General features: G+C 48.5%; 1 protein-coding gene across 1 annotated transcript in view; it reads left to right on the top strand.

Moving 5' to 3' along the window:
- The first annotated feature begins 9,994 nt into the window (after nt 1-9,994).
- The window catches only part of CD40 (CD40 molecule), a 9,358-nt gene continuing 1,064 nt past the window's right edge, over nt 9,995-18,288 (top strand). Inside the window, exons 1-6 of the mRNA XM_028499814.2 lie at nt 9,995-10,093; nt 13,211-13,289; nt 13,611-13,736; nt 14,008-14,154; nt 14,509-14,602; nt 17,230-17,331. Coding sequence (XP_028355615.1) covers nt 10,043-10,093; nt 13,211-13,289; nt 13,611-13,736; nt 14,008-14,154; nt 14,509-14,602; nt 17,230-17,331 — 599 coding nt within the window. The 5' untranslated portion in view covers nt 9,995-10,042. The remainder of the gene's footprint in view (nt 10,094-13,210; nt 13,290-13,610; nt 13,737-14,007; nt 14,155-14,508; nt 14,603-17,229; nt 17,332-18,288) is intronic.

The raw sequence follows: 18,288 nt of genomic DNA, 5'->3' as shown, positions 1-18,288 counted from the left end.
GATCCCACATGCCACGGAACGGCTGGGCCCGTGAGCCATGGCCGCTGAGCCTGCGCGTCTGGAGCCTGTGCTCCGCAACGGGAGAGGCCACAGCAGTGAGAGGCCCGCGTATCGAAAAAAAAAAACAAAAAAAAAACAAAAAAAAAAAACGGGGATCACCAACGAGTTTGTTTCACCTTGCTGGGTATATGAAAATACAACGGTTGTCACAGCCCCTACTGCTTCCTTCCATAGAACATAGCATGTACAAAGGAGGGAAACGCAGAGAGTGCTATGAAGAGGGGGCTGAATAGCTGGGGCTAGGAAAGGTGACAGGAGGAAAGAGAAAACAGGAGAAGAAAAGAACTAAGAGATTCTTCCCACCATCACCCAACCCCTATTCTCTGGACCTGAGCTGTCTAATATGGTAGCCACTAGCTATATGTGACTATTTACATTTATTAGGAGTAAATAAAAAATCCACTTCCTTCCTCTCAAGTGTTTAATAGGCACATGTAGTTCATGGCTATCATATTGGATGGCACAGACACAGAATGTTTCCCTCACCCTGGAAAGGTCTATTGGACAGCACTGATAAACACCCAATTCTACCTATAAGTGTAGGAGAATTTGAAGTCCAGGACAAGTGGAACTCCGTGACTGTAACATCCCCAGCCCATGGGAAGACAAGAGTAGAATCTTCTGAAGTGGGACAGAAGAGTGCCAGGTTCCTGTGTGACCTGGCACATAGACTCTCTAGGACTCAGTTTTCTAATATTAATGAGTAATATAAATATTTTACTGGATATTATAGGAAAATTACATAATTAACTAAATTCTTAGGATAACCACGTGAGCTACTAGGCCCATTTAAAAAAATATATTTATTTATTTTATTTATCTTCATTTTTGGCTGTGTTGTGTCTTCGTTGCTGCGTGCAGGCTTTCTCTAGTTGTGGCGAGTGGGGGCCACTCTTGGTTGAGGTGCCTGGGCTTCTCATTGCGGTGGCTTCTCTTGTTGCAGAGCACGGGCTCTAGGAGCGCGGGCTTCAGTAGTTGTGGCTCATGGGCTCTAGAGCGCAGGTTCAGTAGTTGCGGCGCACGGGAAGCATGTGGGATCTTCCCGGACCAGGGCACGAACCCGTGTCCCCTGCACTGGCAGGCCAATCCTTAACCACTGCGCCACCAGGGAAGCCCCTGATTTTAACAGAGGAGAAACCAGAGTTTAAGACCGTGCTCAAAGTCACATGGTCAGGAGCAGAACCTGGCTTTGGACTCAGGCCTCTGACTTCAGAGGCCACGTTCCTACCCACCTAACTACCCCGCCTCCTGCTGCGGTTCCTCATATGCAAATGAAGCCACCTTTGTTGGATTCTCCCAGAAACAGAAGCTGAGACAAGGACTTAAGGGCAGCCGGTTTATTTGGGAGGTGGCCTCAGGAAGTACACATGGGGGAGTGGGGAAGTGAAACAGGGAGGGGAAGGAAGCCATTACAGGGTGGGTTAAGGACCAGGTTACACTGTGGGCAATGGAGCTTAATCTTGATGGGGGAGACAGTGTAGAACACGCACCTCTGAGTTATCCCACCTAAGGAACGAGGGAGCTAGGTATTCATCCATCAAATCCTTGTCATTGGTAGATGGCTGTTCCCAAAGGCATTAACTCTGGCACTTCTGTCTTGAGCTCAAAGGCTAAACAAGCTCCAGTAACCACAAAAGGCCCCCCAGGCAGAGGCCACAGGTGCTTGAAGTAGGGAACAGGGACGTGTATATGGAGCGCATGTGAGTGGGGTACCAACAAGATGCTACATAGGAGACTGGACTGAGTGCTCTCTTTAACAAATTAGTGGCTAGTTGAGCTTGGCATTAGGTATTTTTACATCATAAAATTTGAAACCATAATGATTAACAGTCTGACGGAAAATGTTTACAGTGAAAGCCTGGAGGTACATTTAGACATCTGAGCTGATTTTCAACATGGATGACAGAGTAAAGGGTTAATATTGATATACAAAGATCTCTTTGAGAGGGAAGGGGTCAGGGCACAACCTCTAAAAGAATGACATAGCCGTTGAGGATACAACATAAACTGGTTAGAACCAACTAGGTCCAAGATGGCAGAAGATTCGACTTCCAGTAGACCTTGAGCCTCATTATACACTCATTGTAATACACTAGTGTATGCTAAATGACTTACCAGCTCCATGACAGTTCCGAGGCCGACCATCAAAGATCAAAAAGTGGGCAGTGGCCCAATTCCTGGAAATCTCTGCCCCTTCCCCCAAATAGTTGGAATAATCCTCCTACTCCTTAGCCTATGAAATTACCCAGCCCATAAAAACTAACCATCCCATATTTCGGTCCGTTTCACCTTCTGAGATGGTTCACAGTCTGTCTGAGGAGTGTGTTTCTCCCAAGGCCGTTCTCGCCTTTTGAGACAGACCACATCTGTCTATGGAATGTGTATCTCTCTAAATAAATCCACTTCTTGCCTATCACTTTGTCTCTCACTGAATTCTTTCTGTAATGAGACGGAACTTCATTAAGTCCTGAGACCAGGTATGTGATCTCAATGAAAAGACAGTGAGTTCAAGTCCCAATTTGGGTTCTGGCTAGGTTCAAGTCCTGGCCCGTGGGTTCAAGTCCCATCTGAATTGTGCAGTTTCATCTTCATTAGGTCTGGGACTCTGTCTAGTTAGTAGTGTAACTTCAACATGTGACACACAGTAAATACTCAAAGAATATTTGTTGAATGAATAAATGAATAAATGAGCTTGATAAGAAAAAGACAATTTGGTAGAAAAGTGGGCAAAGGATATATACAGTTAGTTTATAGAAGAGGAAATTCAAATGGCTGATAAACCTTTGATAGGGTGTTGAATTTCACTAATAATTGGGAAAGTGTAAATTAAAGCAACAATGAGATATCTCTCTTCATCGATCAAACTGTCAAATAGTAAAATGAATGATGACGTCTAGTGATGGTGAGAATGCAAAGTAAAGGTCCCTTCATATAGTTTTTAAAAACTATTTAAAAATATCTGTTAGCATTTACAATACACACACCCACAAATTCCATATTAGAAATCTGTTTTATAGAAATAAAAGTACAGGGCTTCCCTGGTGGCGCAGTGGTTGCGCGTCCGCCTGCCGATGCAGGGGACAAGGGTTCACGCCCCGGTCTGGGAGGATCCCACATGCCGTGGAGCGGCTGGGTCCGTGAGCCACGGCCGCTGAGCCTGCGCGTCCAGAGCCTGTGCTCCGCAACGGGAGAGGCCACAACAGAGGGAGGCCCGCATACCACAAAAAAAAAAAAAAAAAAAAGTACAAATGCCTAAGCATATGTGTACAAGCATGTATGTTGTTACAACATGCTTTGCAGTAGTAAGAACTTGGATGCAGGCTGAATGTACGTCAACAGAAGAATGGTTGAATCAATTGTGACAAGTCCACACCATGGAATATTACACAGTTATCAAAAAAGGAATGTGTCAGACCTGTGTCTACTAGCCTGGAATGATTTCCACCATATATGGTTAAGTGAGAAAGTGATTGCAGAAAAGTGATAAAGATTTCTTTTTCTATGAAATAAACATATCGGACCTCCCCGGTGGCGCAGTGGTTAAGAATCCGCCTGCCAATGCAGGAGACACAGGTTTGATCCCTGGTCTGGGAAGATCCCACATGCCGCAGAGCAACTAAGCCCGTGTGCCACAACTACTGAGCCCATGTGCCACAACTACTGAAGCCCGCGTGCCTAGAACCTGTGCTCTGCAACAAGAGAAGCCTGCGCACTGCAACGAAGACGCAAAGCAGCCAAAAAACCCCCCCCAAAACCCCCAAAAAACCTAAACAACCAAACATATCCTTAGATATGAAGGAAGATACCTAACAGGGTGTTACAGCGAGGGGGCTGTAAAGACAGAGAAAAAAACAGGCATTTATGAAAGTGAAAATAATACGTATGGTATAATGTTATAGGAAAATATAAAACAGGAAATTTACCTATGATATCCTTGGGAAAGAAAAATCTGAAGGTATATATGGACAAGGACAACAAGGTGACACGTACAAATAAAAATATTGATTTAATTTCAGGATGGGGCCATAGGTAATTTTTTGGTCTTTTTTTTTTTTTTTTTTTTTTTGGCCGCTCTGCTTGTGGGATCTTAGCTACTCGACCAGGGATTGAACCTGGGCCACGGTAGTGAAAGCGCTGAGTCTAAACCACTGGACCACCAGGGAACTCCCCTTTTTGGTCTTTTTAAAGTGTCTGCTTCATATATATACCGTGAGCAGGAAAGATTTGATTATTCATTGGGCTTCGGCTATATGAAAAGATGCAGAATTGTATTTCTTCATCTGGATTCCCAAACTTTATTTTCTTTCCCTTATTAATTCACTGAGAAGAATAGCTCTTACCTCAGGGTTTGGCATTTTTGAAGGCAATCAGACGTTTGACTTTTGAGGATATTTTCTCCACATTATTGGGCCAAGAAAGTATCTGCATTCTTTGTTTTTGGGGTCTGGTGTATGCCCAAACTTAGGAGGAGGAAGGGGAAGGGAGAAAATGCCTTTCCACATAAAGAACTACAACTCGTGGTAAATGTCCTGAAGGACTGTGGCAGTGCAAATAAGTTGTTTTGGCAGCTCAGCATCTAAACATCCTTCTTATTTGAGGAGAATGGGGCAGGGGCAGGACCCACCAAGGAGAACAAGAGGGCACAGATAGTCTTTCCTACCTCCTGGCAACCAGAATATGGAGTGTAAGCCATGACGGCCATTCTGATGTCCCTTCCCAAGACTTTGAAACTTGAGGAAATTGATGCTCAACTTCAGAGTCATTTAGAGGTTGTATTAGTTAACTACTGCTGTGTTAGAAATTACCCTAAAATTAGTGACTTACAAACATTTATTATCTCACCGTTTCTGTGGGCCAGAAATCCAGGAGCAGCTTAGGTGGGTGGTTCTGATTAGCGGGTCTCTCACAAGACTGCAGTCAAGGTGTCAGCTGGGTTTGCAGTCATCTGAGGCTTGACTGGGGCTGGAGGATCCACTTCTAAACTCTCTTATGTGGCTGTTGGCCAGAAGCTTCAGTTCCTCGCCATCCATGTGGGTTTCTCTATAGACTACTTGGGTATCCTCATGACATGGCAGCTGGCTTCCCCAGAGCACCTGATGGGAGAGAGAGAGATAGGGAGAAAGAAGGAGAGGGGAAGGAGAGGCAGAGAGAGTATATGCAACAGAGCACATACAACTGAAGCCTCAGTAGTTTCAGAAACTAACCTTGGAAGTGACACATCATCACTTCTCCTGGTTTCTACTGGTCACACAGACCAACCCTGGCGCAATGAGGGAGGGGACTACCCCAGGGTGGGAAGGCCAGGAGGCAGGCTCACTGAGGGCTCTTGGAGCTGGGCTAGCACAGAGCTGGTTTGTTAAGACCCGATCTGTAGCAGAGTCTTGACTGTGTCCTGCCTCCTGCGGTTCCGGCCTAAGTTTGGTTCTTCAGCCTTCCCGTCAGTCCTGCGAGTTGCCTGACATCCTTCCAACGCTCTCTTCTATTTAAGTTCGCCAACTCTGCCTTCTTTTGCTTGCAATGGCAACCCTGACTAAAACGGGTGCTACAGGAGAGGACAGCAGTGGGAAAGGTGAGTTGGTAGTGGAGGAACTCACTTTAGATAAGGTAATCAGGGAAAGCCCCTCTGAGGAGGTGCCATTTACCCAGAGGGCTGAATGGTGAGATAGCCAGCAGATGAAGCGCGAAAGGACAGACATTTCAGGCAGAGGCAGCAGCACCGACAAAGGCTCTGAGGCGGGAGCTTAGAGGCCTGGATGGCTGCAGTGTAGCAGGCAAGTGGGCGAGTGGAGGGAGAGGTCAGCGGAAGCCAGATCACGCAGGATCTCGAGGCCATGGTAAAGAACTTGGATCCCTTCCCCCAACCGAATCCATCTCTTATTCCAAACATCAGAGTCGGAGAAGGCTGAGGATCAGACCTGAGGTGCCCTCGCCTGGGTATCAGGATCAGCCAAGGCAGTGAGTGGCTTTAACCAGATCATGATAAAGAACTTCTTTGTCAGCTCACCCGTCTGTTTGGCTAGCCTGTGGGTTTCCTTGATTTCTGGCTGGGTTCTTTCCTGAGTTCCTTAGTTCCCTTTGATAAATTCCAACCCAACTCTGCTGAGCTGAGGGGAAAGATTTTTGTCCACTGTTGGGCCTGGGAATCCCAGCTAGAGAGTCCAGTCATCTGGGGAAGATGGGCAGTTACCCTGGATGGTGTGGGAACAAGCAGGTGGATTCCAATGGATCCCTTCAGTCTCATTTCACGGTCCCACATTCATTCAACAGTTGTTCAGCATCCAGCATGTGCCTGGGCTCCGTGTGGGCCTCTGGCTACAAAGATCCTCTTTTCCAGGAATCAAGTTAGGTATGAGGGATGGCCCAGTCCAAACATTATTGAGTGACAGTTCCCTGTTACTTAGGAGCTGGTAAAAGCCACTGGCCCTATGTACCCTGCATTCCAAATGGGAGTCAGATACTTTCTCTCCAAGGTTTACTAAAGGGGTAGATCTTGTCCTATATCCCCTAGCCAAAACCTTGCTTTCCTTTTCCTTGCCCATATAATAATCCTGGGGAGGAAGGGGTTCTTTGGTTTTATTGAGGAATATAGTGTCTATGGCAGAAGACAATCTCCACCTCCACACCTTTAATTGGGAGGCCCTCCTGGATATTGAGGGGTGACTTCAAGAAGGGGATGCTGGGATGCTGTTCCCCAGTTGGGGTCTACCTGGTAGCGGACTTGCTATGCTTATCCGAGCAGGGAGGGAGAAAGATGGAGAGGGGAGGAAGTGTAGTAGCTGGCCAGGATGTATGAGTTTCTCTGGGTTAAGTGGATGCTGCAGTAATTAGCCAGGCTTGCCGGTACCCCACTCAAGCAGGCTGCCTGCTGAACAAGAGGGTCCCACCAGTGGCAGGCGCCCTGGTGGTGGGGCATGGTAGGAGAGCTCAAGTCTGAGCTGGATGCTCCCTGTCAGAGAGCCTTGCAGTGGAGAAGCCCTTACCTAAGAGCCTTACTTATGGGCCCCATGAGAAACCATGTATGGACACTTGCTTCCCTGGGTTAGCCAGGGAAGCAGGGTCAAGCAACAGGGAGAGGGCTATATTGCAGAGGGCTGTTCCTGCTCCCTCCTCTCAAGTTCAATAAAGGGAGGGTGCTAGGGCGTGTCCCCCAACCAGGCCATGCCCCGCCTTCCACTTTTTAATCCAAACAGGTAGGGTCCCGGCACAAGTCAATCCTTGGATAAGTAAGGGAGATGATAAAATGAGATTTAAATTGAGTTTGAGAATAAAGCTTTCAAGGATGGAAAGTGAGGGCTCTGGGGAGTTGATTCAAACCTGGGAGCAGCACAATCGGGTTTGCATCTTAGAACGATCTAGTAGCCGGATTCTGGCAGTGCTGTGGACTTGACCTCCAGGCACGCTTCTCATCCATTCACCTGGCCCTGGGTCCCCCACCTCCCTGCAAAGGCCATTTCCTCTGTGATTCCAAAATCCTGGGTCCCCACTCTTTGGAATGTCCTTTGCCCTACTCCCATCACTGAACCCTTCATAGTTCCACCCTTTGATGGGACTCTGAAATATTGCCACCCTCCCCATAAGTCATCGTCTCTCTTTCCTTCTCCAGAGCAAGGAGATTCGATGCTTTCTCTGGGCCCATGCCCGCCAGCCCATGTCTCCTTGGGATATGCATATACTAAAATATCTTCCCTTTATCTCATCTGGTCTTCGACCCATGGGGCCACCTGAAAGCTACTATTTATTCTTTCACACAGTAATTTAAGCTGTTTTAATTGCTGCTATGATATGTTTTATATAACATAATTAATGTTTTAATTCTGTGTACTTGCTTCCGAAGGCAGTTTTGTGAAGGGCCCAATTTTAGAATCAAGCAAATAAAGAATAAGTAATGGCCGAAGTTATTATAGTAACGCCCTCCCTAGACCCCCTAGGAATTAAAACTGTGCTTGTTTTTTCAGTGTGGGTTAAAAAGGGAAAAGATGTTTTAATGTTCTCTCTAACCCAGGCATGCTCGTGTGGCTTCCATGATGTCCTCTGGTCTTTGTTTTCAAGTGTTCTGGGACTACTGGTGTCTGACCATCAACTTGAGGTCTGTGTTGGGACTACCAGCTTTGTATCTCCTTCCCGATGGAGGCTGTGCTTAGCATAAGAAAAAGCTACTCATTTATTCATTCATCAAATGCATATTGGTGCCCAGGACTGGCATAGATTCAGTCCTGCCCTCAACGAGCACACCATCAAATGGGGCCAGGCAGATGGGGGTGATAATCCAGCACGCTCATGATGTGGGAACATGGGGGCAGGGGCGAAGGTGGGGTGGAGTATCTACTTTTGTCTCAGGGAGTTAAGAGGAGGCTTAACTGAAGAGGAGGAGAAATTTAAACTCATTCGAGGAAGGAGAAGGAAGGAAGAAAACAGCAAGACAGAAAAAACAACTGTGTGTTTGGAAAGTGGGGGGACGGCAAGTATGGCTGAAGCCAGCGTGCATGGAGGACGTGGCAGGGTGTGAGTGTAGGAGGAGAGGGTGGGGCTGAGTGGAGACTCAGCTGTGACAGGAGAAGGAATTTGGAGCATCCTGAGGACATAGGGGAGCGCAGAGTTTTTAAGCAGTGAAATGCCCCATCAGACCAGATCCTACAAAAGAGAACTGCAACAAAGTGAACAGTGAGGGGGAGAAAGAGAGAGAGAGAAAGGGTGGCGGGGTGGTGGTGGGGGGAAGCTGCCTGGAACATAGCAGAGATTCAACAAATACTTATTGAATGAGTGAGGCTCTTGCAACAGCCCAGGTGAAAGATGCTGAGCCTCTGAATTAGGGCAGTGGCAGGGATGGATTCCGGAGGTAGACTCCGCAGGTCTGCAATGTGCCCTTTGCAGCAGAAGCCAGGAGAATGGGGTTAGCAGCCTTCTCCTCTCCCATCCTCCCTGATCTGTGCAGTTTGGCCTTTTGGCCCAGTCCAGAAATTCAGAGCTTGGAGGGGCATCACCCCAACCCCTGTCTAGTTCAAACTCCTCAGCTTTCATTGAAAAAAACTAAGGCTCAAGGAAACTCAGCCCATCAGAAGCAGAGCCTAGGCCAGAACCCAGGTGCTTCCTGCTGCAGAGCAGAGAGTGTTAACACTGGTTCAAGAACAGCTAGGAGGGTTTGAACTGGGGAAATAATAGGTACAAGGGTGTGTGTGTTTCTGCAGAACTAGGGGGTCTCCAGTGTCCTAAGATTCTCAAGGGGTCCTACGATCCCACGAAAGGCTGATCTACTCTAAGTGCCTGTCTTCAGGCGGTGGATGGGAACTGGCATGGAATACAATCTGGTGGGGACGGCATGCATGGATGGATGGATGGATGGATGGATGGGGAGGCTGGGACGCTGCGCCCACGCGAGGGAATTTCCTTTGAAAGAGAGCGAAACTGTAAGGTGAGAAACTCTTTTCCATGAAAGGCCTCCCCAGCCCTCCTCCCACCACTCAGCTGTGACCTTCCCGTTTTCTGGGAACTTCCTCAGGCTTCTCCATCGCGGTGTGGGACGCTTTCGGTTCTACCGGGATTGCCGGAGGCGGCGGGGAAGAACCGGAGGGGGGGAGTCTTCCCAACACCCATAGGGATGTCCCTTCACTCCCTTCGCGTCCTCCCCACCCCCAGGAAGCGGGCTGCCTCCTAGGCCGATTCAGCTCGGCCTTTGTAGTCCCGGGGGGGGGGGGGGGAGTCCCAAGAAGGGCTCTCCTTGGAACCACGCCTCCCGGTTCCCCCACCCCTCCCCGCCCAAGGCGCGTCCCTAAACTCCTTGGGGAATTAGACTACCCGGACAGTCCTGGGGGAAATCCCAGAGAGGTGACTCGCCCGGAGCTCCGCCCCCGTCAGCGAGACTGGTCGCGATTGGTCCCCTAAGACCCCGTCCCTTTCCTGGGAGGGTCCATGGGCTGGGACAGTGGAAGTGGAAGAGGCCCGGTCCTGGCACCTTCTCCTCCCGTCGCCTGGTTCTCACCTCGCCATGGTTCGTCTGCCTGTGCAGTGTCTCCTCTGGGGCTGCTTTTTGACCGCCGTAAGTTGAATTTCTTTTCCGACCAGAGGCGGGAATTTGAGATTAGAGAGTAGGGAATGGGAAAAGAAGCAATACTTCGGGGAGGGGACCTTCCAAGTTGATTCTGGGGGGACAGGAGGGTGGGTGGAAGCTGGGTAAGGTACCCCGGGTCCGGGCTGAATGAGGTGGGCTGCCTCTCTCTCCTCCCAGGTTGGGGTCCCAGGTAGCCCACAGAGGGCGTATAGTGGGGTCGCTGCAGGAAATGTGCCTAGCCAGCGCAGATGGGGTTGGGATTTGGGGAACCTGAAGCCTTTATCTGGTCAAAAGACTGGAGTCCGGGTCTGCCTCAGAGGCTGGCCACAAAGAGATGGTGAGGGGTTTCAGAAGCGGGAAGGGAGGCCAGCCAAGAGAAGGGGCGGGTCTGGCTAGTTTCCTTTCTCTTTCCCATTGTGGACAGACGCCAGCCTCAGTGAGTGGTTATCATCTCCTTGCCAGCTGGGGCTGCCTTCTTCCAGGGCATCTTGTGGGAACAAGGGATGAGTGTAGAGGCCCAGGTGCTTTTTTGAGAAGGCAAGGAGCTTTGAACACTCCCACCACCGGCCGCAAATCCTGGGTGATCCAAGTTAGGAGGAATACCCAAGGCTGTGTCTCTGCCTCCTGAATTTAAGACGACATAGGGGACTCTCGGGGGGAGCTGAACAGTTCACGGGACCATGAAAGGGCTAGGAGACCAGCAGGGGTTTCTCTAGGCACGAGAGGGGCTCAGATATGCCCAACCAAGCACATCTCCGGGATTTTCAGAGTTCCACACTTGACTCGCTTTTAGTTTAAGTGTATTTTTGTAGTTCCTCATTCTGGAGGCTGGGAATCCCCCAAGTACCCGACGCTCTCATCCAAACCCCCCTGGTCTCCCCCTAACTTTCAAGGGCTATAGTTTCTGGCATGAAGGCAGGGCAGGAGTGACCCATGAAGTAGGGGGTTGGCGGCAAGGGAAGAGATTCCATGGGGAAGCTGCTTTGGTCCCAGAGCTTTCATTTTCACTCCAGGTAAGGGCTCTTAGGGAGAAAGGAGGCAGGAAGAGGGCTCTTGGAGGAGGCGTGGAGGAAAAGCCAGGGGAGGTAGGGTGAAGGGTGGTCTTGGTTTCTCAAGAACAAACTCCCAATTTTAGCTCCAGGTGGAGACTAGGCTGTGACAACAATAACTGGGGCTATTTATTGAGAGCTTCCTGTGGGTCAGGAAGCTTTACACGCACTCTAGGTCTGATTTCTTTCAACCGCCGCATTATACAGGTGAGCAAACTGAGGCTCAGAGAGAAAACGTCTTGACCCAATCCTCATAGCTAGGTGGAACCTGCATATAAATCTACACCTGCCTGATTCCTGAGCCTGCCTCTCAGATGGTGAGAGTCTCCAAGCCTTGGTCCTAAGCTCTTTTGTGTCAGAAGGATCGAAGCAGTGAAGTGGGAACTGGGGATTGACAAATTTATACAGAGGAGGAGCTGTATTTCTTGTGTGTTTGATAATGGCGTAAAGGACTTTCATTGCTCTGGGAGTGTGGTGGGAAAGTCCATAGGCTTGCGGGGAGAACATTCATGGGATAGTGTGTTGTGATGTGATGGTGGGAGCAGTAGCCTTTGCTATTTCCTTCCCCATTTGGGGTCAGATACACTTTTGTAAGTAATTTGCCCACCCAGGCTGAATGAGAGCCACCAATTAGGCAGGATCCTGGAAGCCAGCCAGTTAGCCAGCTTGCTAGGCATCTAAGCAGATACTCATATATGTATGATAATTAAAGCAGATACTCATATATGTATGGTAATTAAAGCTGCCATTCAATGAGCACCTACTATGTTCTAGATAGTATGTCAGGCCTTGTACATCGATTCTTTCTCATCTTCGCAACCTAATCTGTGGGGCAGGTATTATTACTCCCATTTCAGAGATGTAGAAACTGAGGCTAAGAGAGGCAAAATAACTAGTTAAGTGTTACAAAGTCAAGATTGGAGCCTTAAGCTGTTTGACCCTTAAAGCTGTGTTCTTTTCACAGGCTGTTCCCAAAGTGTGGGACGATTTTAGGGAGCACAAGGATATAGAATTAACAACGTAGATTCACTTTACAGTTCTGTTTAAAATCCTTTTCACTTTTTCAGGAAGGAAGTCGCTGGAGCTAGAATATAGTTAATACCTCTCAAATGCCTGCTAATCCTCCTTTTTAAACAAAAATCAAGAGCAGGCCTGAGGTAGAGGGCTGTCAGCAAGCAAGGCAATCAGCTGGGGTTTAATAACATAGTTTTGTTTCTGTTGAATTTATTTTTAGGGTTGCCTTTTATTTATGAGAAGTGATCCTGGTTTTTCTCTCATGGCAATGATGTGAGGTTTACGTTGAAAATAAATGTATTTAAATGAACAAGAAGTAATGAATAGCTTGGGTGGTACCTGGATGTAGTGAAAATAGTGCAGATGAGACTCAAGTTGTTGGAAAGAGGGAGTATTGAAACCTGAGTTCTCATTTGGATTCTATCACTGTGTGACCTTGGGCAAGTGACCCAGCCTTTCTGGTCCTCAGTCTCACCATGTGTAAAGTAAAAGAGTTGGATTTTATTCTTCCGGCTTCTCCATCCTTGCATTTCATGAGGGAGGGGTTGGATGATCAGGTGATGAGGGGTTGGAGGGAGAAAACATGATGAGGCTTGGAGAGGGGAAGAGGGTGGGGAGCAGAAGAATAGAAGGAAGAGGCCAGGTGCTAAATATAGCCCCAGTCGGGACTAGGACCAGCTGGAGTCAGCCAGCTTCAGGACTCCAGGGGAGATACTGGAGTCCTCATGTGCTTTTTTTGGGTTTTGGGGTAGACAAGACTCAGGAGTCAAGCCAAAAGGAAGATCTGTTTAGTTCAGTGAATATTGTGAGTTTCCAGCGCAATTACTTTGTAAAATACCGGAATGATTCTCTGGGTGCCTTTGTAATCATACTAGTTGGCAGTTTAGTTAAAAACAAATACAACAAATAATATGCAGGCCCTGTTTTTCTGCTTTGGACTTCCACTTCAGTTCTAACCTCTGTCGTGGCTGATTTGCACCTGTCTGCCAAGGCTATATCGGAGATTTCAAGATCCCTTCAAATTGCCCAATTTTATTTTTAGGTCCGCCCAGAACCACCCACTTCATGCAGAGAAGACCAATACCTAACAAACAGTCGGTGCTGTAATTTGTGCCCACCAGGTGAGGTGCTATCCCTTTAGCCCCATAGTGGGACCCCTCTTGGTTTGCTGGCAGATACAGACCTCCTGTGTCAATTATAAACTCGTGTCTTGACCCCTGGCATTTTCCATCCCTGCCCCAGGATGTTCTGGGGTCCCTCTCTGCCTACCCAGAACTAGGGTTCCTATCTCTTCGATGTCCCTTACCAGACTATGAAAGTTGGAAGAGTCTGAGACTGTCATCTTTGAATCTCCCTCCCTAAAGCCCAGCCTCATCAGTTTTCAATTCAGTGTCTGACTCATTGAGTTAGCTGGAGCTACCTCATTTCCTGATGTTTTCCAGGACAGAAACTGGTGAGCGACTGCACGGAGGTCACCGACACAGAATGCCTTCCCTGCAGTAAAGGCGAATTCCTAGCCACCTCCAACAGAGAGAAATACTGTCACCAGCACAGATACTGCAACCCCAGTGCGTGGGCTGCTGGGGAAGGGGCACTTGGGAGCTGGGCTGATATTCCAGTTCATTCCTGACAGCACAGCCGTTCTTTTTTTTTTTTTTTTTTATAGCGAGGGTCTGTTCTGATTGGTTAGAGACTGGCTTGTCTTGGTTGTTACTTAATTTCATTGCCATCCCTACTTGGAAGAGGGTCTAAGAGAAAAAGAACAGGAAGTATGAGGGTCGGGGCCCCCCAAGCATGGCCAATAAGGGGTTCCCATCCTTCCTGCCCATCCCTGCACAGACCTAGGGCTCCAGATCCAGAGGGAGGGCACCTCAAAAACAGACACCATTTGCACATGTGATGAAGGCCAACACTGTACCAGTCACACCTGCGAAAGTTGTACCCCGCACAGCTTGTGTCTCCCTGGCTTCGGGGTCAAGCAGATCGGTAAGTGGTCTGTCTGGGAATCAGCTCTAGAGGCAGGAGAGAGGGGGTGAAGGCCAAAGGAGAGCGGCTGGGCAGTGGGCCCTCAGCCCTGGGGGGGAAGGGACCAACCTACGCTGATATCTCCACCGGAGCAGGTGGGAAATAGAAACTTTGCCTTCTGCCTCCTGCCATGGGGATCTGCCTTGAGAGGGCAGTAGAAGTCTTCCTGGGGCCTGCCTGCAACAGGGAAAGGCATATGCTGGGGGGAGAAGTGCTTAAAGCAGGATGCTCTTCCAGTCCTGCCTGCCTGCCAGTTCCCTTGAGAGCCAGACAGGTGGTCCACCGTGATGATTAACTCCTCCTCCACCCTCCCAGCTACAGGGGTTTCTGATACCATCTGTGAACCCTGCTCGGTCGGCTTCTTCTCCAATGTGTCATCTGCTTTTGAAAAGTGTCACCCTTGGACAAGGTATAAGGACTCGTCCCTTGTGATTCCTGCCCCAAGAGGGGCGTGGGACCTGCTTCCATTCTCTCTGGCTACCTGTCCTTCAGCCCCTGCTCCCCATGTCCGCACACACTCGTACACCTGTAGAACCTCTAGAGTGACCTCGTGGCCAACTAGACAGATACTTTTCAGCATTTCTTGCCTTCTCTCTCTTGGTGGTAATAGATACCGCTGATCTCTGATCTTCGGTGAAGCCCTCCCTTCTTGGGGGCACCGTGACACCTCTCTTCCTTTCCTTGTATCCCTCCTCTACTCCTCCTTCCTCCTCCTTAACTGGTTTTCTAAGCCTTTATTCTAGGCTCTACTCTCCCATCACTTTGCCCGCCTCCCCTGGACCATCTATCTCATCCACACACTTGGCTTCAGCTACCATTGCCCTTGGATGGCTCCCAATCAACGTCTCCTGTTTAGATTTGTCTCCTGGGCCCCAGACTGTCATATCTAACTGCCGAGGGCATACCTCCGTGCAGACAACCCACAGGCACCTGCCTGCTCCCCACACCCGCTGTGAAAGGCACAAGCATGCCTCTGGGCACCCGTTCCAGGGTTCCCCTTACCCCCATCCCCAAATCAGTCACCAGGTCCTGTCCATCTGACCTTCCAAATGTTTTGGGACTCCTCCTCCTTTTCACTTATCCCCACCGTCCCCACGTTAGCTTGGGCTTCGTCACTGTGGTCTAGATGAGACTTTAGCCTCCTCACCAGCCTCCCTGCCTCTACTCTCTCCCCTTCAGCTAGTTCTCCATCCCTTTGGCGAAGTAAACTCTCCACATTCATTTTGGATCACGGCACTCCCTGTTTAAAATGCTTCATGGCTCTCTGTGCCTTTAGGATAAAACCCTGACTCCTGTGCATGGCCTCCGACCTTCTAGCTCCATTTCCTGACCTCTTCCCACATCATGCTGCTTGCAGTCCTCTCAACACACTGTTTGTTCTCTTGCATCAACCTCTTCTGCCTGGAATACCTTAAACACACGCCTGATTAAGCTTTTACGTTTAATTTGAAAAAACGAGTAAGACAGGCGCGAGGACAGAAGGCACAAAAGGGCCTCTAGTGATATGCTTCCCTTTCACCCTCAACCATCCAGCAGCCACTGGACCATGTGTGTCCTTCTAGAGAGTCTATGCACAAACAAAGAAATGCACACACATGCAGACATATTTTTCACACAAATAGTAGCATCCCATATATACTTTGTTATTTGTTTACTGTCTGCCTTTCTCCAGTAGATGGTAAACTCCTTAACTATAGAGACTTGACTTTTTTTATTCCACAGATGCATCCCTTATGCCTAGAACAGTGCCTGATGCATAGTAGGTGCTCAATAAATCTTTACTGATAAATGTTCAATGAGAAAGGGAGGCTCCTTTATGTCATAGAACCAGAGCACTGGGTTCCAAACTCACTCAGCTTAGAAGGGGTGGAAGTGTGACCCTCATCTGAGCCTCGGTGTCCTCATTCAGAAAATAAGAATGACCTTCATTTTACAGGGTTTGAGGAAAAGACATGTAACGTGCTTCGAAAACTCTTAAGCACTCTTCTTGTGTATGTGCTTTCTTTGAAGCTTCTCTCTCTTTTTCCAGCTTTAGGTGTTTTTTCCTTTGCAGTGTCCTTCTCTGTCCATCCCTTTCCATTCCTCCTGGGACCACTTTGGCCCAGTCTTCATCAGCTCATGTTTGGACTCTGTCAGTGGCCTCCTGGCTGGCCATTTTTCTGTCATTTCTCCCCCTGGGAGCTCTCTGGCCAATTAAGTCCTCTCACAACTTAAGTCATATGGTTGGATGCTGACATGACCCACTAGCTGAATCCAGTTGAAACCTTCATGGCTGATAATCAGTGATCTGTTTCTAAAGACCCAATTTTCCAGAGTTTCCTTATACCATCTGGTATGTCACCCACCTAATCCCTCATATCATGTTGTCCTGCTTAAAGAGAATATACTGATGCTCTAAATTTTACATCCCTCAAGGGCCCACTCAGCTCTGACTTCCCCAGGGAAGTCTTTCTGGATGACCCTCAAACCAGAGATTCTCAGCTGAGCAGTTTTCTCCCCCAGGGGACATCTGACAATATCTGGAGACATTTTGGTTGTCACAGCTGGGGAGGAGAAGGCTACTAGCATCTAGTGGGTAGAGGCCAGGGAAGCTGCTAAACATCCTACAATGTACAGGACAGGTCCCACCACAGAAGGAGGATTATGTGGCCCCCAAATGTCAGTAGTGCCGAGCTTGAGAAGCCCCCATCATCCCTCCATTCCAGCCATTGTGGATTCTGTCTCCTCTTCTCTGAACAATCCCCTGTTCACGTGAGCCTGTATCACAAAGCTTGGCCCTCATCAGAGACTCTCCTTACTCCTTCAAGATATACCATCATCTTTCCTCTGCACTCACGAGTTCCGTAAGAACAGAGTCTGTGTCATGCCCATAATAACCAGCTCAGGAGGGTGCACATAATATGTGCTCAGTGAACCTGGACTCGTTGGTTGTCTCCCTCTGGGGTTGGAAATCGCATGGTTGGGGAAACTTAATGTCTCTTTCTGTGTGTGTGTGTGTGTGTGTGTGTGTGTGTGTGTACACGTGTCTGTACACAGCTGCGAGAGCAAAGGCCTGGTGGAACAACATGCAGGGACTAACAAGACAGATGTTGTCTGTGGTGAGTCATGGAGAACGGGCCCCGGCAGCAGGCTAGGAAGGTGGGGAGCTGAGGGGAAGACTGGGGCACCTGGAAGCACCAGTGGGGAAAGAGGGAGGGGAGGTAAAGCAAGAGGAGGAGCAGTTGGGAATTGTGGCAACCAGCTTTGCCACTTATCTGTGGAGCCTGGGCAAGTTACTCCCGCCCCCCCAGCCTCAGTTTCTTCATCTGTGAAATGGGATACTACCACCTCCCTTAATTGGGTGGTGTAAGTACCTGGCATGGGTTCTGGCACTTTGGAGGTGCTCCCTCAGTGCTATTCTGCTACCCTGCACGTTGAGGACCAGCATGGTGTGACTCTGTTTCCTCTCAGGGCCGTAGTTTTTTTTTTTTTTTTTGGCTGCACCACGCAGCTTGCGGGATCTCAATTCCCCAACCAGGGATCAAACCCAGGCCACAGCAGTGAAAGCCCAGAATCCTAACCTCTAGGCCACCAGGGAACTCCCTCAGGGCCTCAGTTTTGATTTTAGAATGAGGAGGTTGGCATACAGCACAGGTCACAGACTCACATAACTACAGGGATTAGGCAGGATCATGTTAATGAGTGAAAAGATCAGGGGTAAGAAAAATACCCTCTTTTCTTTTTCTTAAAATTCACTTTCCTCTTGGCAGGGCTGGGACGAGAGTGAGGTAAGGGAGGCACTTGCCTTGGGCACAATATTTAAGGGGGTGCCAGAAAAATGCCGTAATCAAGGTAACTATTTGACGCAATATAAAAAAAAAATCAAAATTAGTGCAAAAAATCCATAACGAACAGAATAGCAACATTTTAAATAAAGACAGGATCCAACCCTGTATTTGTACAACCTTGTCTCACTTGCCTCACCCTAATCCCATCCCTGGTTCCAATAAAACTGTATTTTAAAAAACAGGCAGCTGGCCTGTGGGCCAGACTTTGCTGATATGATTTTTAAAAACATGACATTAAAATATGACTTATCTTGATTACTGAGTTTTT

The sequence above is a fragment of the Physeter macrocephalus genome, chromosome 14 (genome assembly GCF_002837175.3).
Source record: "Physeter macrocephalus isolate SW-GA chromosome 14, ASM283717v5, whole genome shotgun sequence".
NCBI lineage: Eukaryota > Metazoa > Chordata > Mammalia > Artiodactyla > Physeteridae > Physeter > Physeter macrocephalus.
The sequence above is the reverse complement of the archived record's forward strand: the minus strand, read 5'-3'. Positions and strand labels throughout refer to the sequence as shown.